At 38.6% G+C, this 22,712-nt stretch overlaps 2 protein-coding genes across 2 annotated transcripts; one reads left to right on the top strand and one right to left on the bottom strand.

Annotated features, from left to right (window-relative positions):
• Nucleotides 1-11,390: 11,390 nt before the first annotated feature.
• On the bottom strand, nt 11,391-13,104 carry LOC130470009 (uncharacterized). The gene is made up of 2 exons (XM_056839564.1): nt 11,982-13,104; nt 11,391-11,694 (listed from the first exon to the last, which is right to left on the bottom strand). The coding sequence occupies exon 1, from the start codon at nt 13,102-13,104 to the stop codon at nt 12,598-12,600; it is 507 nt and encodes a 168-aa protein (XP_056695542.1). The 3' UTR covers nt 11,391-11,694; nt 11,982-12,597.
• Nucleotides 13,105-13,704: 600 nt separating this feature from the next.
• Nucleotides 13,705-16,386, top strand: LOC110801667 (zinc finger CCCH domain-containing protein 47). Its single transcript, XM_022007055.2, has 2 exons — nt 13,705-14,333; nt 14,519-16,386. Exons 1-2 carry the CDS (start codon nt 13,949-13,951, stop codon nt 16,033-16,035), a joined length of 1,902 nt encoding a protein of 633 aa, XP_021862747.1. The 5' UTR covers nt 13,705-13,948; the 3' UTR covers nt 16,036-16,386.
• The last annotated feature ends 6,326 nt before the right edge of the window (nt 16,387-22,712 follow it).

The following is a 22,712-nucleotide window of genomic DNA, read 5'->3' as shown; positions in this document are numbered from 1 at the left end:
GGCGCCGAGGCTGCTGTTCCTGACCAAAAGGCCAGGCAGCAACTTCGGCGCCCAGAAGTGGGCGTGAGAAATTTTGGCGCCCAGCCAAGGGCGCTGAAAATGCGTCCCTGACTGGTACTCGTTTTCAGTTTTCGTCTACTTTTGTTTTTGCGACTTAAATTTTGCGTGCTTGCCTAATAACGTCCTTACACGTTGTGCAGCGTTTGTGGGATTCGTTACAGGCCATCCCGAGCGTCGCTTATTTTTGTGGCGATCGTTCGGGCTTGCGGAACACATATTTTGGTATAACTCTTTGGCCAATTGGTTTATGAATGTTTGGGTAATTTTTAAGGTCGTTGGTTTTTCTAGGATTATTTGTCTAGCATTATTCGTATTCACAATCATAACATAGTCACATAGTTCGCTACACATAACTACATTACAAACATGGATTTGAAAATTAAATATGTCACGTAGTTTATGATAGGCTTCTATGGGTAGTTTATTTGCGCCTGGCTTGGTACCGCTTCTATCGTAGATCCAACACATGCCCTGGTCGAGGTAATGTCTTCAACAGACGAATTTCGCTCGAGAGGCCAACCCGCAAGTGCAAGCCAAGGGGGCATGCAGGCGAGAGGGACCTAATGGGCGAGCGATTGGGTTCGGGATAGGTGTACTACCTGCACAAGTACCGAGTGGGAAACATGCGCGGCGTATGCACCCCCCTATTGGCGAAAAAAGGTATCCTTAGTCCCAACTCCCGAGGGAGCCGAGATTCGTTATGATGTTCTGCCCGTTCACATTAATATGCTGCTTTTCAGGTCGTCCCAACTTGATGGGGAAATAAACGCGGGGTAGGATCGTTTCACCCTTCGGCTATTTTGATTACCTACAAGCACGAGTATTTCCTTCACTATCCCCAGTGGAGTCGCCACTGTGAGGGGGTCGAAAAAGCGCGAGGCTAATGCGTGACCTTGTCCCTCGTGGGTGTGACGATTCTTTTTATTCAATCAAGTGTAATTGGATTTCCTGTGAGTATACACCCAATTGACTAGTAATATAGGAGTCGTCATTCAGTTTTTAACAACAATGAGAAAAACTTACAAAACCCGGTTATCGTGACATAAAGGGAGTGCATTATGTTTGACCACGACGGCCATAGGTTCCCTTGTGATCCCTGGTGTGGGGATCTCTCAATATACACCCGCAAGGTAGAGATTGAGGGTTCGGGGGACTGTAACTACCGAGAGGAGTAATTCGCTCGTCGATAACTCCAGAGGCAGGATATCCTTACTAGCTCAGCATAAATAATTGAAGGGACATGCGTTAACTATTAAACTAATCTGAATTGATTTTAGCAATATGCAACATATAATACTAATTCGATCGTGATTATCTGATTTAAATAGCATTAAGGGACCTAACATGATAATCCGGTTTCCCAAAAATATTATATTTGTTAGGCGTGATAGAACAATCATATTAGGTTAGTTTAACAGTTCATAAAAAGGGCGAGGAAAGCAGTTAAATCATCGAAAAGGGACACATTACGACGCACCCTTGAGAGGTGCGTCACGGTTCTCAGAAAACTAACCACTTTGATTTTGCTATTTCTCCTTTTTATTTAACGAATCTCAATTATGGGACAGGATACGTTCTGTTCGATTTATGGATCGATTGCGACAGAACGCGTGAACAGTTTCGCAGCGAGAGGCTTAGGCTAAGGGTTGGAGTCAATACTCAGAATATAATTATGTGTTGTTGTTGTGTCACGTCGAAACTAGGGGCCTATTTATAGGGAAGAGTTCGTGGAAAGATAGAATTGCATAGTTCTAATCCACAAAGAATTAGGAAAAGAAACGTACCCAGGTATTTTCAGCGCCCAGGCCTGGGCGCCGAAGATTTCGGCGCCCAGAGCCAGGCGTTGAAAATAGGGTCTGGGCAGTTTTGTTTAGTCAGATTCGAATTCCTAAAATCCGTTAGCGCGTATCAATTTTATGACGGAATGCGTCTGGGCCCGTTACGAACTCTAGGCTCGTTAGGATTTTAATTAATACGTAACTCTTATTTCCGAATCCTATTAGGAATAGGATTCTCGCGGTTTTCTATCTCATTTAGGATTTATGTTGGAGTGCAACACCTAATTCTGACAGGTTTCTATCTTTTATGATTTGCCACTTTTAGAAGCTACTTTTTACGGCAGTTACTATTTTTAGCAGGTTTCGGGTGAAATGAAATAGGGAATCGAGATTCGTTTATTTTATAGGAGATGCGTTGTCAAGTGGAATTTTTATGCTTTCATCATCGAACCTTTCCCTTTCGGGAATGGGGACAAAAGTAGGTGCCTACAATGACCAACTACTATTATTAAGCCTGCATGACCGGTTACCTGCTACAAAGTCAAGGAAAATTTGTAACTATTAATCCAACCTTTGCCCGATTTTCTTTAATTAAGCCTACCTATGCGATATTTCTAAATAATTCAACCTTTATGACCCAACTACTATTATTAAGCCTAGATGACCGGTTACCTGCTACAAAGTCAACGTTAAAAACGTTGACAACCTAAAGTTGGTTTCCCTCCTAAAATATTGGACACGTCATCATCACTTGCCACCTAAACAAGGTTTTCATTTTTTTCTCAAAAAACCTTTAACCCTTCTCTTCTCTGTACCGTGTTTCAATTCCTCTCGATCTCCTCCATTACTGCTGCTTCAACCACAATTGTACTGGTTCATGACATCATCAGCGATTTTCTTGTGGAAATAGGTGACTTCATCCACGCGCATTCAAATTTCGTCTCCAAAATCGTACAATTGAAGGTGAACTTATGAACCTTAGCGTTTTTGTTCCTTTATTGGTAAATTTTGAATTTTGGGCTTCCTTGATGGTCAGTTCGTAAAAACCCCAGCTGTTGCAATAATATAGTTTTTTTTTTATGTTGTGGAATGTTGGTTATTGTGGTCTTGTTGAAAATTTAGAAAGAAAAAAAAACCTTGAATTTGAAGAAGATCCAGATCCAACAGGCAATTGCTTTACCCCAGCCATAGTAATTGCTGATTATTTTTGATGAACTTCGAATGGAGAGGTATGATCGTATGAGGGATCGACAATGGTGGAGAAGAGGTAGAAGAGAAATAATGGAGAGGAGTGCAGAGATGAAGCAGAAAATCGCAGAGGAGAGAGGAACGAAAATTAAAATAGCAATTAAAGAAAATAAGGGGAAAAAAATAAAAATAAATTATAATTGTTATATGCCACGTAAGGGTGAATACCGCCTATAGCAGGTTAGTAACTTGTTAGGCTTAATAATAGTAGTTGGGTCATAAAGGTTGGATTATTTAGAAATATCGCATATGTAGGCTTAATTAAAGAAAATCGGGCAAAGGCTGGATTGATAATTACTAATTTTCCTTTTTATTAAAAAAAAACCAAGTTAAACCTTAATCCACTAATAATTACAACAACCAATAAGATTGTTTTATTTATCAAAATGAACCAATAATGAAAAAGCACACAGATTGCTAACTTAACATACTTGGAAAATTGTAATGAAATTTAATGAGTTGAAAAAATTGGACCAATTAAAATTATAAGCTGGCACAAAAAATGACAATATAATAAATTTATAAAAGAAAAGATTCTCCCACATAACAAACATTATGAAACACTCTAAAAGAAATACGCAACAAACAAAAAGAAACGGATGGAGTATATAATATTAAGACCCCTTTTTATTTCTTTTGGTTTGGTCGCACATAAAGACAACTTTAACTTGCGCAAGATTTCCACTAGCAAGACCGTCTTACATCACCAATATTACGAAACCATGATATCGAAGTATATGTAACTGTAGAAACGCGCAAATGAGTACAAGTATTTATTTTATTACAAAAACGCGCAAATGGTTATTATTTTACTAATTAAAGTTCTTCACGTTGATGACCTCTAGGGCTTAAACACACTGCTCAGTCACACCATTTTTTATTTTTGATCAGTAAATGTATATACCCATGTGCTGATTAAATTAAGAGTTAAGGAGTAATAATATACGGAGTACAGAGTATTTTAAAAGCATGATCTATAATATTTATCCTATAAAGACAAATTTGTGCAAACATGTTCTACGTAATCCTATTTCTAGTTCGAGGTTGATAATTTTATTTTTTAAAGTAAAAGTAATTCATTAATAAAGAGTCATATATACGACATTTACAAAAGTTTGAATCTAACAAATACATAACAAATCAAATCAAATAAATGTTTCTTTCATCAAAAAAACTACGATCGTTGAGTAGATCTTGCACCGTGGAACATCTCTCCACACATTTCGTCGGAATATATACAACTTTTTTGGAGGAACGATCTAACGATTTGTTGGAGTCGTGAAGGTGGTTTTCATCTGATTGCATTCGACAAATTGATAACTTTTGCGATCTCGCATAAATGAACCAATTTCACGGGTAATCCATTAAATGTGCGACCATGAACGAAAACTCTAAGTCTTCGTCGAAGGAAGGAGAAGGAAAACTCTGCATTTCGAGGGAGAAAAGATCCTCGCGAATGAGGAAGCATTGTATAATCAGATAGATTTGAAAAAAATAAGTTAGGTAAAATAAGTTCATAACTTCATATGGAGATTGGAGTATATAAGATAAATTTAAAAAAATACAAGGCAATATATTCCAATCTTTAACAAGGGCGGAGCCAAATCAACCAATGGTCACGAAATCAACATCTAAGATAAAAAATTGCCCCCACATACCAACATAAGTCCTTTCATGACCTTCAAACCAATTACTTTAACTTTAGCCACTTTAGAGCTATTTATAATACATGCTCCCTTAAAAGTACACCTAAATGGGAGTATGAGTAGAAAATCATTTTTTTTAAAAGCAAAGCAGCGGATTATTATTACAGTGTTACTCCCTCTGTATTTATTTAAGAGATACACTTGGTCAGGTAAGCGTATTAAGAAAAAGAATTGAATGAAATAAAGTAATAAAACAAGTGGGGTTAAGTAGATATTTTAATAAGAAAAACAAGTGGGGACCATGTTATTTTAGAGAGTGGGGGTGAAGGTGGGGTGTAGATATATTATTTAATTAGATGATGCGGTTGATAAATTACTAAAAATGGCAAGTGTATCTCTTAAATAAATACAGATGGATTACCTATAAAATATATCCAACTAGATTAAATTTATTGAATTTTCTGGAGCTTACCACTATAAAAACATTAGATTTGTGGTATGATCGGATTAGTTTATGTATTGCAGGTAGTACTAGTATATTTTAATTTTCCCCCTTTGCTTGGGTGGTTAGGAGACAGAGGCCCCAAAGCTAGCTTTTGCATTATTCCGGCCAGCTGCATACTAAAGAAGAAATTCTTAAATGTACCGAGTGCAACGATGATGTGTTTCACTTTTCTATTTTCCTTTCTTTTTCCTCTTTGTTCTAACTCCAATCATTGTACTCTAAATGTAATATTATGTTTGGTTTATATGTTTTTCACTGAAATTAATTTACATTGACTTATTTTCCTGAAAATATGTAACTTCCTGTATTTTAATTTATATGAAAAAATTTATTTTTGATAAACTTATCTGAATATATTTTGTCTAACAATCATGATTTTTGTCAGATTAAAATTTATTAAATTCGTTTTCATCTCACGGAGTCACGGTTGAGGAGATTAAAGGAGGGCATCATAGTAAGGAAAGCACACTTGAAAAATCAATGCTCAATAGTCAATAGATTCTACTATTACGTACTTGTTATAATTTCCAAAGGTAAAAGGCCAACAAGTATGATCGTCAACAAGTCATATGCATGTATACGGAGTACTTAGCAAGAGAAAAAAACTTGCATTTTCGTGCAACGAGGTTAGAAGCACGTTCTTGAACAGATCTCCGGATTTGAAGAACGAGGTTAAAAATCGCTCCGAGATTACAACTCGAATCGACGTTACAATCCGAGCCGAAGTAAAGAAATCGCTCCAAGATTACAACTCGAACCGATGTTACAATCCGAGCCGATTTTAGAAGCACGTTCTTGAACAGATCTTCGGATTTGAAGAGCGAGGTTAAAAATCGCTCCGAGATTACAACTCGAATCGACGTTACAATCCGAGCCGAAGTAAAGAAATCGCTCCGAGATTACAACTCGAACCGATGTTACAATCCGAGCCGATTTTAGAAGCACGTTCTTGAACAGATCTCCGGATTTGAAGAACGAGGTTAAAAATCGCTCCGAGATTACAACTCGAATCGACGTTACAATCCGAGCCGAAGTAAAGAAATCGCTCCAAGATTACAACTCGAACCGATGTTACAATCCGAGCCGATTTTAGAAGCACGTTCTTGAACAGATCTCCGGATTTGAAGAACGAGGTTAAAAATCGCTCCGAGATTACAACTCGAATCGACGTTACAATCCGAGCCGAAGTAAAGAAATCGCTCCAAGATTACAACTCGAACCGATGTTACAATCCGAGCCGATTTTAGAAGCACGTTCTTGAACAGATCTCCGGATTTGAAGAACGAGGTTAAAAATCGCTCCGAGATTACAACTCGAATCGACGTTACAATCCGAGCCGAGGTAAAGAAACCGCTCCGAGATTACAACTCGAACCGATGTTACAATCCGAGCCGATTTTAGAAGCACGTTCTTAAATAGATCTTCGGATTTGAAGAGCGAGGTTAAAAATCGCTCCGAGATTACAACTCGAATCGACGTTACAAACCGAGCCGAAGGTAAAAATCCGAAGGATAAAACCGAGCCGAAGGTAAAAATCCGAAGGATAAAACCGAGCCGAAGGTAAAAATTCGAAGGACAAAACCGAGCCGAAGGTAAAAATCCGAAGGATAAAACCGAGCCGAAGGTAAAAATCCGAAGGATAAAACCGAGCCGAAGGTAAAAATCCGAAGGACAAAATCGAGCCGAAGGTAAAAATCCGAAGGATAAAACCGAGCCGAAGGTAAAAATCCGAAGGACAAAAATCCGAAGGTAAAATCCGAGCCGAGATTACAACTCGAACCGATGTTACAATCCGAGCCGAGGTTAAAATTCTGAGCTGAAATCGACTTTCACTTGGAAGTGATCAAAATCAAAACCCAACCCATTTTTCAAATAGAATTGGGTCTGGGGGGCATTTGTTGGGGTGTTAAAATGGGCCCACCATTTTAACCCAAAAGCCAATAAAATCCACTCAAGCCCAATATCCCTTACAAGGCCTCAAAGGCCCAACAAAGGCACTATATATACCCCTCAAAGGGCAAGGTAAAGAGGATTCTCGAACCCTAGAGAAGCCACCCTACTCTCTCTCCCCTAAACACCTCATTTTATACATCAATTGTACTGACTTGAGCGTCGGAGGCTCCGCCTCGGGGACCCCCCCCCCTTTGGCCCGGAGTTCATCTTGCAGGCACCGTACGTGATCGGAACTCAAGACATCAAGGACGCTCCTTCCATCGTTTCAACCCCGGAACACTTACAATAAGAGAATATCACATCCATTTATTGCAATCTCACCCCTTTACCTTTGAGAAGTTTGTTGACTTTTATTGAACTTCCAACACTTTGAGTTTTGCTCCAAATTGCTTTCTAAACACTTTTGATTACAATTTGTAAATCATTGTACTATCTCCATTGCGTTGTCCGGTCATCACTAAAGTTAAGTAAAGACATATAATTATAAAATTCAGTCATATACCTTATCACAAAAGAAGCAATCAGGCTCCACATCGGCAACATTTATATTGAAGGTGACAATTAGTTATCAGCGTAGTTAAAGTTGTTTGGAACGTTCCTTGGAAGCTTCACACTATCATCAATGACATCAAGCTGATTCTACTTCGTTCACAACGGTTCATATTAAACATATCTACAGAGAAAAAAACAATTATATGTACGACAATTAACTTTTATATTGAATAGCTAATGTAGGACATCTAGTTACAGATTCTATGTATATTCAGCCTTATAATAGTCAACAATTAACTTTCATTGCAAACAGTGATTACTGAGGGGTTCCCCTCGAGCGGAAGACCTATTATATTTTTTCTTATGTATAAATAAAAATGATTAAGACATTCTTAATATCAAAATTCACGCGGAACTGTTAACTCTAAACGAATAGACTAAGAACAACTCCGATAGTGAGCTACAAGATATTGTGGCTAAGTTTGCCACATCAAATTTCTAACTACAATTGAATAAAACTATAAATTTTCACATTGATGGGCTACAATACTTTGTAGCTCCCTATAATATTTAATTTAAATAATTTATTTATTTAAGCTATATTTTTTTAGCTAGGTAGCCCAAAATAGCTACAAGATTTTAACAGCTGCTTATGTCATTGTTGTACAAATGGTGGGCTACCTGCTCACATGCTCTTTTTTTTTTTTGAGCAGGTTTCTTTTTCCACTATTGGAGTTGCTCTAATCCACACGATATTACTTCATGATAAGTTACAGAGAATAGACAGAGAATAGAGAATAGGAGGAAAACGGCTTGAGGGCTTGTATTGATAATCACAAGTATTTATATGACAGTATAGCAACCCTAACTTGCCTAAACTCCTTAAGGAAATATACACCAGAATATCAACATAATATTTACACAATATTCCTAATACTCCCCCTCAAGTTGGAGCATGTAAATCACGGATGCCCAACTTGCGTAAAAGAAACCCAAACTGTTGCCTTCCAAGCGCTTTTGTCAAAATGTCCGCTAGCTGATGACCAGTAGGAACATATGACGTAGAAAGATTACCTCGAACCAACTCATCACGAATAAAATGACAATCCACCTCTATATGCTTCGTACGATCATGAAACACTGGATTTTTAGCAATATGGAGGGCGGATTGACTATCACAAAATAACTTCATTGGCTGGGAATGCAAAACACCAAGGGAGAACAACAAAGATTTCAACCACTTCAACTCGCAAGTGGCAACAGCCATAGAACGATATTCAGCCTCTGCAGACGAACGAGACACAGTAGGTTGCTTTTTTGTCTTCCAGGAGACCGGAGAGCGCCCCATAAACACCAAATAGCCAGACAACGAACGACGAGTTAAGGGACATGCAGCCCAATCACTATCACAAAAAGCAGTCAAACACAAGTCGGACACAGGACGCAACAAAATACCCTGTCCTGGACTACCCTTTAGTTAGCGTAAGACTCGTAATGCAGCCTCCCAATGTGTCACCTGTGGATCACTTAAAAATTGTGCGAGAGTATGCACAGAATAACTCAGCTCGGGACGAGTAACAGATAAATACACCAGTCTCCCGACCAATCGACGATATTGATCTGGATGCTCAAACGGCTCACCCGAAGCATAAGCAAGACGATGATTTTGCTCCATAGGCGTGTCAATAGGCTTGCAACCTAACATGCCCGCTTCTGTCAGAATATCCAAGGAGTACTTCCGTTGACACAAAAAATACCTTCGGGCCCACGAGCCACCTCAATCCCCAAAAAATATTTTAAAACACCAAAATCTTTCATATAAAAGCAGGTGCTCAAATAAGTCTTAAATCGAACAATATCACCATGATCAGATCCTGCAATTATCAAATCGTCAACATATACAAGAACATGCAGAGAGACATTACCCTGAATGTAGCTGAACAAGGAATAATGAGCATACGATGGTTTGAAACCAAAATCCCTCAAGGCACTAGACAACTTCGCAAACCACTGTCGAGGAGCTTGTTTCAAGCCATATAGAGACTTACGTAACCGACAAACCTTACCCGGAGTAGGAGTACTGTACCCAGGAGGAAAGTGCATATAAACTTCTTCATCCAGATCACCATGAAGAAAGGCATTATGCACATCCATTTGATGCAACTCCCAATTCAGCGACACAGCGACCGCCAGAAAAAGCCGAACAGTACCCATCTTAGCAACAGGTGCAAATGTCTCATTATAATCTACACCTGCAACTTGACGGTTACCAAAAATAACCAAACGCCCTAAACGTTCCACCTTCGACTTGTCTGTGTACTTAATTTTGTACACCCAACCACTACCAATCGCCTTTTTACCAGGAGGAAGGTCTTCAACTGTCCACGTACCACTACGTTCAAGAGCATCAATTTCCTCTTGCATAGCCTGACGCCAACCCGGATGTTTAACAGCTTCTTGAAACGAAGTTGGTTCCTTTCCCTTTGTAATTGCCATCAAAAAACACCTATGTCTCACAGTGAAATTATTATAATCAACATAACAAGCTATATGAAAAGGTTTACCTGAGGAACGTGATTGAGAAGGGGTAGTCTTTGTTGGGGCGGGGTCTATATTTTCAGTGATCACAGTATTAGTAACAAATCCACGGAGCTTGGATGACGGAAATTTTGTACGATGACCACGACCAAGGGACTCTTCCACACTTGGCTCAATGGGCAGTGAAGCTCGAGGTGAACTCCCCTCAATCTCAATGGAGTCATGACATCACACTCATAGGTACCAATACGAACTGACGAGGGAGAAGAAAGCATGGGCTCCGTAATACTACTACTACCATGGCCATTAATTTCACCTACCACATTGCCATTAAGAACTCCAGCCACATCATGCCCACTAACGTCACTCCTAACAACATTTTCCAAACTAACATCATTTTCTACACTGACTGCACACTCCTCATCATCCCATAATATTGGTTGACCAAAATATTTTTCCCATTGCAACCTTCTGTCATCAGTAAGAGATTCAAGATACGGAAACTTATTTTCAAAAAATTGCACATCACGACTCACAAAAAATTCATGTGTTTCCAAATCGTAAAGACGCCACCCTTTTTTTCCAAACGGATATCCTACAAATATGCATTTTCGAGATCGTGCACCAAACTTATCTTTAATACGAGGCCTATTTGTAGCATAACTCAAGCAACCAAAGACACGAACATCATCATACGAAGGAGCCTGGCCAAATAAACACTCATGGGGTGTCTTACCATTTAACACAGGGGTAGGCGTTCTATTAATAAGATGGACAGCAGTAAGAACACATTCACCCCAAAAATATTTAGGCAATTTTGCTTGAAATCTCAAGGCACGAGCAACATTTAAGATATGACGATGTTTACGCTCAACCCTACCATTCTGTTGTGCCGTATCAACACAAGTCGTTTGATGCAAGATGCCCTTTTTTGCATAAAAAGATTTTAAACTCAAAAACTCTTGACCATTATCACTACGGAGGACCTTAATTTTTCGATTAAATTGAGTTTTCACCATGGCATAAAATCTTGTATTAAATGAGCAACCTCATACTTGCCAACCAATAAATACACCCACGTAGCACGGGAAAAATCATCAACAATAGTAAGAAAAAATCGAGCATTACAGCTAGATACCACCTTATTTGGTCCCCAAATATCACAATGAATTAAATCAAACACACCAGATGATTTATTAGTACTTAAAGGGAAAGAGTTTCTGGGTTGTTTACCCATAAAGCAAATCTCACAATCAATGTCACAACTATGATGCAATCTACTACTACCACTGGCTAAGCCAGGTAAAGAAAATACTACTTTCATAGACGGATGTCCCAATCGCCTATGCCATAACATACTAGCATCTGAAACTGCTACTTTGTTCGCCTGCAGACTACGAACACGAACCGGAAGAAAAATATAGACCCCATTAGACAGCACCCCCGCTCCAATCAGGTTCCTCAAATTGTGGTCCTGAATAATACATAGCTTGTCAGTGAAAATAACAATTAATTTTTGATATTCTAACAATTGAGACACAGATATCAAATTACAAGTGAGAGCAAGAACATAAAGAACATTATCCAAAATTAAGCCATCACTCAAGACAACTCGTCCTTCCTTAGTAGCAGTCGTATTTTTTCCGTTAGGTAAACCAACGGGCGATGATATATCACACAGACCAGTGAACAAATTAATATTACCGGACATATGGTTGGAAGCTCCACTATCAATAATCCAATCATTAGAATTATACGTACCATGCAATTTTTCTGTGGAAGATGATGATTGTTTAGAGCTTTTGATGGCTGCCATCATTTGTGACCACTGTTCATCACTTAATGTAGGCGCACTTGCCTTATCAACATCACTAAACTCCTGAGAAGAGACTTGGTGTGAAGTGCCAACATTGGCAGCGAAACCCCTGCCACGACTAGCAGCATTACCACGACCTCCACGCCCACGACCTGCTGATCCACGCCCACGGACCCTACTACCAGAAGGAGTGTACCACTCGGGCCACCCAATTAGCTCAAAACATTTCTCTTTCACGTGCCCAGCCAAGCCACAATGACTACACATTCTAGCATCACGAGCCTCTGCACCCTCACGGCCAGTTGGCCTAAACGGTCGACCCGACGATGCACCACTCGCCGCAAAGCCCACTGCTTTCGATCGAGTACTTTCTTGGGCCTCCGACACAATTTGCTTCCTCTCCTCAGCAATGGCCTTAGCATAAGCAACGTTTAATGATGGTAAAGGCTCCATCATCAGCAAATTTGACACAACACCACCAAATTTTCGGGAATCAAGACCAATACAAAACTGATGTAATTTCCCTGTTTCTTGAATCTGAACATACTCAGCAGCAGCTGATCAAGTACAAGCAGGCATCTTACTATAGCTAGCCAAATCTTGATGCAATTTACACAATACACCGTAATAACTAGCCACTGTCCTTCCCTTTTGCTTACAATCAGAAATTTGTTTCTTTAATTCAAGGATACGAGGGCCATTGCCTAAAGAATATCGAACCTTTAAATCATCCCATAACTCATTAACATTATCAGGAAGAATAATAGTAGAACGAACAGATTCATGAAGTGTATTATAAAGCCAAGCAACTAGCATAGAATTGACAATACCCCATTGAGCGTAGTCCTTTGATGTCGAATCCGGGACAACAATCGTTCCTTCAACAAAGCCGAGTTTGTTCTTAGCACGGAGATTATTACGAAGAGAGCGTGACCACTCTTCATAATTGTCGCCCTTCAACAGGATAGGGCTGATGACAGTCCCGGTACCTTCACTCGGGTGAAGGTAATACTTAGAGAATGGCTCATAGCGAGAGCCGGAAGAAGTCTTCTCGTCGTTATCACCCATAGCAACACGCCGTCAATAGAAAAGGAACAGCAATAACACGTATTGCACACCACAAGCAGCGGAAGAATTAAAAAAAAAAAAAAACAGGCCCTAATCAAGAACACGCCTTGACAGAGAGCAAATAAGATATATCGAGAACAAGAAAAATCTCTAATTTAGAGATGCTCCGATACCATGATAAGTTACAGAGAATAGACAGAGAATAGAGAATAGGAGGAAAACAGCTTGAGGGCTTGTATTGATAATCACAAGTATTTATATGACAGTATAGCAACCCTAACTTGCCTAAACTCCTTAAGGAAATATACACCAGAATATCAACATAATATTTACACAATATTCCTAATACTTCATGAGGGACAAAGACGATAATATATTAAAGAAAAACTCAAAAAATAATTTGATTAAATTAAGATTAGCAACATCATAGTTGTGAGTGAAAATATAGTTAAGGAATCTACTTACATTTCATGCCAATTTCATTTCGTAGACCAAGGCAGAGTCACGCCCACACGCGTAGTACCCCTTTGACCCTTTGACTTTTTGACCCCCACTTTTTAATTACTCACTACTCTTCAAACCAATAAAGAAAAATACCCAAAAAAATCCACCCAATTTTTATAGTCTTAAGAAAGAAGAACGAAAGCAGAAAAGTCACACTTTCCTCCCTTCTTCCTCCTTTGGGCTCTGGCCGGTGCTCTCCCCCTTTATAAGAGCCGCCCTTTCTCTCTCTCTACTACCCAAATTATATCTCCCAACATCAAAATAATCTCATTCTTAATCAATAATCAATCGTCAAATAAATTCCTCTCTGTATTTTTTTAATTATTTTCCAATTATTGTTATGGGTATGGATATTGAACTCGTGTCGAACTCTGCCTCGAACTCACTCGAAATCGCCGCGTCCGGCGACGTAACGAGCTTCCAACTCGCTGTTGACTCAGGTAAGGTTTCGATTGATGAAGTGGATCTTTGGTATACTCGTCGAATTGGATCTAATCAAATGGCGTATGAGGAGCGAACTCCTCTTATGGTTGCCGCTCAATATGGAAGCACTCAAATTGTTGATTTTATACTCCAATCGGGTGGTGTTGATGTTAACCGAGTTTCCGGGTCTGACCGAGTCACCGCCCTTCACTGTGCTGTTGCTGGTGGTTCTCACTCCTCTGGTGCCGTCGTCCAACGCCTTATCTCCGCTTCTGCTAACATCAATATCATTGATGCTAACGGTACTAATTCCTCCCTTGTTACTTTTTAGTTCACACGTTTTCTTTTATCACTTTTGCCAATGTATCACTTTAATTACTCCGTAATAAAATCTTTAATTATCAATCAACAATGACACGAATATATCAAAATCCCTTTTTTTTTTAATATAAAATTTGTGACTGATTTCTTGTTTTGTTATGTTCAGGGAATAAAGCATCTGATTTAATTTCAATGTTCTCAAGAGTACCCTCTAAGAACAGCAACAAGCAGCTTGATATTCTGCTAAAATCTGGGTATTCCGATTCCGATTCCAGCTCCATTTCCGGTTTCAGTTCCGATTCTGAGACCGAGTCAAAGAAGGAGTTCTCAGTTTCAGAACTCCCAGACATAAACAACGGTGTCTATGGGAGTGATGATTTTAGAATGTATTGTTTCAAGATCAAACCCTGCTCTAGAGCATACACTCATGATTGGACAGAGTGCCCCTTTGCCCACCCAGGGGAGAATGCAAGGAGAAGAGACCCAAAGAAGTACCAATACACTTGTGTGCCATGCCCAGAGTTCAAAAAGGGGAGCTGCAAGAAGGGAGAGGAGTGTGAGTTTGCTCATGGTGTGTTCGAGTCGTGGCTACATCCCGCTCAGTATAGAACCCGTTTGTGTAAGGATGAGATTGGTTGTGCTAGAAAGGTTTGCTTCTTTGCCCACAAGAGGGAGGAGTTGCGCCCGGTTTATGCTTCAACTGGTTCAGCAATTCCAGATGTGAGTGTGTCATCTCCTGGTGGGTTTAGTAATGCATCATCAACTCCTCCGATGTCCCCTTCATATGCTCCTCTTTCGCCTGGAAACGGAGCATCACCCGGTGCAGGAGGGATGTATCAAGGGAAGTCGTCTAATTTTGGTGCTTCACCTCCTAACTTGCAACTACCAGGGAGTAGATTAAGGTCTAGCTTTAGTGCTAGAGATGTAGAGTTGGAAAGAGAGCTCATCAAATTAGAAACGCAGCTCATGAATCAACAACATCAGCAGTACCAAGACTACCAACAACACCAGCAACAGCAACACCAACATCAGCAACAGCAGCACCAACAAGTTCTTTCCCCTAGGCCGTCTCCTAGGTGGAACAACAACAACAACAACAACAACAACAACAACATGGGAAGAGTTAGTGACATGATGCCTGGTAGTAATCTGGAATCAGCTTTTGCTTCAATCAACGTATCCAGGAAGATGTCACCTCCGAGTGTTTTGGATTCACCACTGAGGAAGTTGTCACCTCCGAGGGGTTTGGACTCCCCAAAGTCAATGGCTGCAGCAATGCTCAACTCACGAGCTGCTGCCTTTGTTAAGAGGAGTCAGAGCTTCATTGATAGGTCGGCAACAATGGGTGCGAATATGTCGAGCCCCATGTCTGATTGGGGCTCGCCAAATGGAAAATTAGACTGGGGGATCCATGGAGAAGAGCTGAACAAGCTAAGGAAGTCCAACTCCTTTGGTTTCCGAGGTGCCAATAATAACAATAATGCCACTAGAACATCCCCACCCGGCTTCAATCAACCAGACGTTTCTTGGGTGAATTCTTTGGTTAAGGACGAGGCAGGTGCCGGGTATTTGGGAGCAAGGTCACCGAGTTATGGCCGGAATGGTGCAGGAAATGGTGTTCAAGTTCAGGACATGTGTTTACCATGGGAGCAATTGTATATAGAAGAGCAGCTGGTTGCTTAACTGAAAGGAGGATTTTTAGGCCTATGCTAACTAAACTATTCAATTCTATTATTTGAATTTGTTGTTACATAATATTGTAGTATATGTTGAGGATTAGGGGAGAACAAATCGATCGAGAAAGATCAGAGTGAAAGAATTTAAACAGATTTTTTCGCGGTCTGATTGTATAGTAGTACGGAGTAGTAAGCAAAATCAATTCATTCCATTGTTTTCTTTTAGAATAAGGATATTTTATCTCTTGTAGGATTATTCTTTTCCTTTCTCAAGGAATTTGCTATTTTATTATTATATTGTTCTCTACAAATCGATGTTTATAATTGTTAAATATATAAACACATTGATTTACATAAACATAGTTTGTCATGTTCATAAAGTTTGTACCTTTCTTTTTCCAAGTCAAATGTAACTTCTACAACTCTATCAAAATTGGGTGAACTTGGAGTTATTGATCATGTCATCAAGCTATTTCTTGAAATTGATTGACAAAGCAAAAAGATGAAAAGACTTGAATTCTGCTCCTTTATGGTTTGAAAGGGAGTTCATAATTGGAATCCTGATAGATAATTTGCGAGCATGTTCAGTTAATATTATAATTCTCATATAATATTACTACTCCCTCCGTCCCGGAATACTTGACCTGTTTTCCTTATTGGGCCGTCCCTTAATACTTGACCTGTTTCTAAAAATGGAAATATTCTAACAATATTATATTATTTCTCACTCCACCCCTATTAACTCACCTACCCCCTACTCCATACAAAAAATAATTAAAAATTCAACCCCTACTCTCCTCCAACCCCACATCTTAACCCACCTCCCACTAACTACATTAAAATAATACCCCACTATCAACTACTACCTATTAAATTAAATAAGTCAATTCAAGTCCCTTAAACTCTGTGTCGGTCAAACCGGGTCGAGTATTCCGGGAAGGAGGGAGTATCAACTAATCTAATCGACATAGTACAGAAGAATGATCATCGGTTTACTCAATATATATATATCGTTGAAATCCCTATTGACGACCCGGCTAAGTCCTTAGATTTGTAGACCAAGATCGTTCTTAATTATATAATTGTCATTTGATACTTCTAAATCTCAATTATTGGGGTCTCTAATTATTGAGGGTCTCTTCTAAAATGAGAAAAGGTCATATAATTATTGTCCACATAAAAAGAGGCCAAGCTAAGGAAATCCAAAAAAAGGGGCTGTATTTCGTTGAATTTTTCTCATTCATGTATTTGTTGAATTGATGTACTTAAAATTAGGACAAATTTCCTTGTGCATGACCAAATGATGCAAAAGTAATCAAACATTATTGAATTAATGTACTCACTGGCAATACTCCCTCTGTCTTTTAATATTCGCACTTTTTGACTTTTTTTACTATTCACATAATTTACTTTTACCCTATTTTATTTCTAGTATATGAAAACAAATATTAGTATATAATATATTGTTGGCTTCATCTTAATATATATTTTTAAAATATTAATATTTTTATAAATTTATAATATGTAGTTAAAGATATTAATGGTCACAAGTTGTACATTGACAAACGGATTCAGTCAAAACGGTGCGAGTATTAAGGGACGGAAGGAGGGAGTATAATCTTATGTACGGAGTATGATCTAGTCTAATAATAGTGGGTCTATGCTGGAGGATGAGAGAGAAAAGTGAAAGCTCCAAGGCTGTCACTTGCAACCAATGGCGCGTAGGACCCACATAAGCCTTTCTCTTCTTGTCCTACCAAAATTTCAATTATACTAATAAGATGATGGAATGAGCTGTGTGTACTTTTTAGCCGCCCACATGGACATACAAAATTTGGTTTTTCTAGAAGTTTCATGGAATGTATGGTAATGAAATGAATCCATGTTATCCTCCGTCCATTTTTTTTTGTTTTTCTAAGGCCTTATTCGGTTGGGAGGAATTGAAAGGAAAAGAAAAAAAATAAAAAATAAAATTTTTGCCATTTGGTTTCAAAAATTATATGATAAGTGGTAGGAAAGGAAGAAAATTGGAAGGAAAGCAACCTTTATAAAAACAACTTATATTGTTAAACAAAATGTTAAATCTCATACCCACCTTCCTTTACTATTGTTGTATCAAACATGGGATTTCTATCACTTCCTTTCATCATACCAAACATGAAAAAATATATTTTATTTCATTTCCTTTCTCTTCCCTTCTCTTCCCTTCCTTTCTCATCCCTTTCATTCCTTTACTAATAATGAACCAAATAAAGCCTAAGAGTTGGGTTTGTGAGATTAAGACCCCATTTGAGTAGGGGCGGTTAGTTGTAAATTTACAATAACTAGTAGCTGGCTGCGCGCGTTGCGCGCAGTGTGGCGGGAAATTTCAAATTTAGCACCGAAATGTTCTAGCACCCTAATTTTTTTTAAAAAAAAAATTGTATCCGGATTGATTTCACATTTTCGGGTATCCGATCCAAAAATTTCGGATTACCCAAACTTTCGGATTGGATTCGGATCACATTTTTCCGATAAGGAAATTTTGGACCAATTCAGATCCTATATTCGAAAATTGAACACACTAATACGTAGTATATGTTCTACATTTTATTACCTTAGATATATTAGGATACAATATTGACATAAGGCTATCCTAATTTCAATGTATTTTTCCTTTTAAAAAAAAGGAGTTGACAAGTTGGATACTCGAAACTCGATACTATACAGTATACACAGTACGTGTTCTACATTTCATTTGAATAAAAATGACATGCAAACGTATATGAGAACTTTTATCTTGTACCTAATTATATGTATAGTTAGGTGTACTCTGAATCGGTTCTTTTCTTATTGATCTGTTGTACTAAATCGTAAATAAACAAAATCGACAAGGTTAGTACAAAAAAAGACATTTGCTACATGTACTCAGCTCTAAATATACTTAGTACTTAGGAGTAAGATTATTATATTAAGAAATATGAGTTGAGGGAGTGCCTAAGAAATATGCAGTGAAGTGTTTAGATTAAGGTCTCAATAAAATTATTGCCCTTAATAAAGGTAGTTGATAAATTAGTTACAAAAGAAATTAGGATATAATTAGTTAAAAAGAAGTAAAATGATTTATTAGTATATGTAGTTACTATTCATAAGGAAGTAATTGATCTCCCACTTTTTAAAGTGTAGAGATTTTACAACCCAAGTTAATAAGTTCCATGTTCAATCATGTCCAATAATTAATTGCATACGCTATACTCCATACGCCGCAATTAGGGCTGTCAAATCTCAACCCGAACCGTTGAACCCGCTGGGTTAATCTGATTCGTTAAGAACCCGAACCGTTAATAATCCGTTAGTTGGAACCCGAAAACTAACCGAACCGATAACATTCAACCCGAACCCGAACCGTCTCGAAAATATTAAACCGATTAAGACCCGATACCCGATAACAAACCGGCATGCGTCAACCCGAAACCGTTTCTACCCGAACCGAATTGACCCGAAAACCGTTAATGACCCGATTTATTTCAACCCGAACCGTTTCAACCCGGGGAAAACCCGTTCACAACCCGAACTGTTTCAACCCGAACCGTTTACAACCCGAACTGTTTCAACCCGGACCGTTTACAACCCGAACCGTTTACAACCCGAACCGTTTACAACCCGTAACCCGTTTACACCCCGTTTAATTCAAACCGTTCATAACCCGCCTCAAAAATAAGTTTTTATTGAAATATTTTCCGTCAAACCAAACAGAGCCGAAATGCTAAGATATCAAATGATATAATTCGTAAGCAATTGTACTTCTTAAACATTTATAAACAAAAGATATAATTCAATGTGCGTTGTTCAACCGAGTATTCGAACTGTTGTTTATCAACCGACTAAGTAACTAAACATGTTCTTTATTAGATGTATTTCCAATATAGCTATATTATTGTATAGTTATAGGCTTGTAGAATTGAATGTGCACTCTTTTATTGACTCGTATTCAACTGACTAATCGTCTAATGGATCATTAAACTAAATTGATCTAATTCAATACCTTATAAGCTTATAAGCTTGTAACCTAAGAACTAATCGAAAAACTATGCTATTTTAATTGAATCGACTTAATTCATTACCAATTGAACTTGTTTGCCTCGTTTCGTTAATAAACATGTTAGTCTCGTTGTTGTTTAAACCAATATGAATATATGACAAACTTGTATTTACAAACTTTACAAATTCATTACGTATTAATTCATCATTATCGATTATTAATTACTACATTATTAGTATTTAGTTCATCAATACATATTTCGTAATACTCTAGCATGGTGGGGGAGGGCATAGATGATTTTGATTCCATTTGAATCATTTGATTGGTAAATATTACATGACATAATAAAAGACATTGACAGACTTTTCTTAATTAAGTTTATGAAATTAATTGGATAGTGAACATTACTACATTAGTTGTTCGTCAAAAAAGAAATAACATTAGTTGTGATTTTAGTAATAACTCGACATTGTTTGTAATTTGTATCCGAATTGATCTGACTAAACATGAACCCGACCCGATATGAACCCGACCCGATATGATTCCGACCCGATTACAATCCGGCTAAACCCGTTAACAAACCGAACTGAATTGACCCGACCCGACTACAAACCGACCCGATCTGACCCGACCTGGTATGAACCCGACCTGATATGAACCCGACCCGTTATGAACCCGACCCGATATGAACCTGAACCGATATGAACCCGACTTAACCCGTTTATGACCCGACCAGGTATGAACCGACCCGATATGAACCCGACCCGATACGAACCCGACCTGTTATGAACCCGACCCGATATGAACCCGACCCGATATGAACCCGTAACACATAACCCGAACCCGAACCGAACCGTTAATTTTTCAACCCGACCCGAACCGAACCGATAACAAAATAAACCGATTTCAACCCGAACCGATGAACCCGAAACGAAACAGAACCGATGACCCGATTTGACACCTCTAGCCGCAATAGTAGCCTTCATCACGACACGGGTTAATACATTACCTATTTATCTCGGATGTCAACCAATCAGCCCCTAGACCTGATCATATCTAATCCGACCCAAAAATAACAGGTTTGGGCCAAATTTTTGGGCCCAATCCAAAATGATCGGGGTTGGACAACTAAAAAATAGAAATTTAGTTATAAAATTGGCATAACTTGAATGGCCCGAAAGCCTGTTAGTCTTTGCCCAAAATAACCAATTTTGTGCATCAAAATTGGCTCGAAAGTTTGGCATGACCCATCCCAACCCGACATAATAAACTGACTTTTTGGTACCGACCTAACCCGGCCCGTTTCTGATCAGGACGAGCTTGGGGCCTTCCCTTTCGTGTCTTTCATTTCCTAAAATATTAACATTTTTATAAGTTTTTATAATATATAGTTAAAGAAATTGGTGGTCAAAGTTATGCATTGGAAAACGTGTCCGGTCAAAACAGGTTGAGTATAAAGGGACGTAGGGAGTACACCTATTACTAAATGGAGCAAGTACGTGGTATATAAAGTATTCCCTCTGTCCCTTAATACTCGCACCATTTTGACTTTATGCACTATTCACATAATTCATTTTGACCCTATTTTATTTCTAATATATGAAAACAAATGTTAGTATATAATATATTGTTGACTTCATCTAACTATATATTTTCAAATATTAATATTTTTATAAGTTTTTATAATATGTAGTTAAAGATATTAGTGATCAAAGTTGAGCATTGACAAGCGTGTGTAGTTAAAACGGTGCGAGTATTAAGGGACGAAGGAAGTATACAGTTATACACAGCAGTAACAAGTAAGTGATTTTTGGGCCTCATCAACTGGAAATTTAGACAGAGCATTGAGAGGCCCATAATAACGAGTTTGGTGTAATTATTAATATATAGATACCTATCTACGCATCTATGCGTGCATACTAGATAAAACGACGTCGTTTCTGGATTAAAGACCACCTCCATCATAATATCACCCATAAATTCAGCATATACCCATTTTCTCTCTCCTCTAACCTCTCACCATCTTCTCTCTCATCAACTCCATTTTCTCTCTCCATTTTTTTTACTGATATGGCAAATCACTGGCGGCGCCACCACCACCTCCATCATAATATCACCAGCTACATTGATTTTCTCGGTGGTTTCTCCCAGCAATTACCTCCATCGTCGGCGTTATGTTTCTCTGTTTCTTCGTCCTTTCCTTTTTCGCTCCTCGTCCTTCTCGCCTCCTTCACCGTGATCGCACTCGCAGCTAGCTCATCCTCCTCATCTGTAATCTCTCTTTCTCTTTCCTTCTCCGAAAGTGCGATTGCAATTTGTTGAGTTTTTGCTAAAATTAATTAGTGGTTTTTGTAATTATTTGTCGGAGTTTGGATCTCTTCCGTTCCGGTTAGAACATTTGTTTCTCTCTCGATCTTTTCAGAGAGCAAGGAACACGAGATTGACGGAGCTGAGCTAACGAATATGATTTGATATTGATTTAGGTAAGATGTTCTTGAGCTTCTGGAGCTGATTCATCGTCGGCGATTTATAAATCTCATAGATGCGTGAATTACCTCAGGAAGCACAATTTTAGTTTTGTAAAGAAGCCAAAAAAGATGATGCAGAGGATGCAATGATCTAATTTTGTGTTCAGTTGCTTTATGGTTCGTGCTCAAGTACAC

This window comes from Spinacia oleracea, chromosome 1 (genome assembly GCF_020520425.1).
Source record: "Spinacia oleracea cultivar Varoflay chromosome 1, BTI_SOV_V1, whole genome shotgun sequence".
NCBI lineage: Eukaryota > Viridiplantae > Streptophyta > Magnoliopsida > Caryophyllales > Amaranthaceae > Spinacia > Spinacia oleracea.
This window is presented reverse-complemented; position numbering and strand designations above follow the sequence as displayed.

Bases quoted from the DNA above. Each gene is read 5' to 3' on its own strand.
- LOC130470009 (XM_056839564.1), bottom strand. From the start codon at position 13,104: ATGGGTGATAACGACGAGAAGACTTCTTCCGGCTCTCGCTATGAGCCA.
- LOC110801667 (XM_022007055.2), top strand. From the start codon at position 13,949: ATGGGTATGGATATTGAACTCGTGTCGAACTCTGCCTCGAACTCACTC. The intron at 14,334-14,518 runs GTACTAATTCCT...TGTTATGTTCAG, and splicing joins CAATATCATTGATGCTAACG to GGAATAAAGCATCTGATTTA.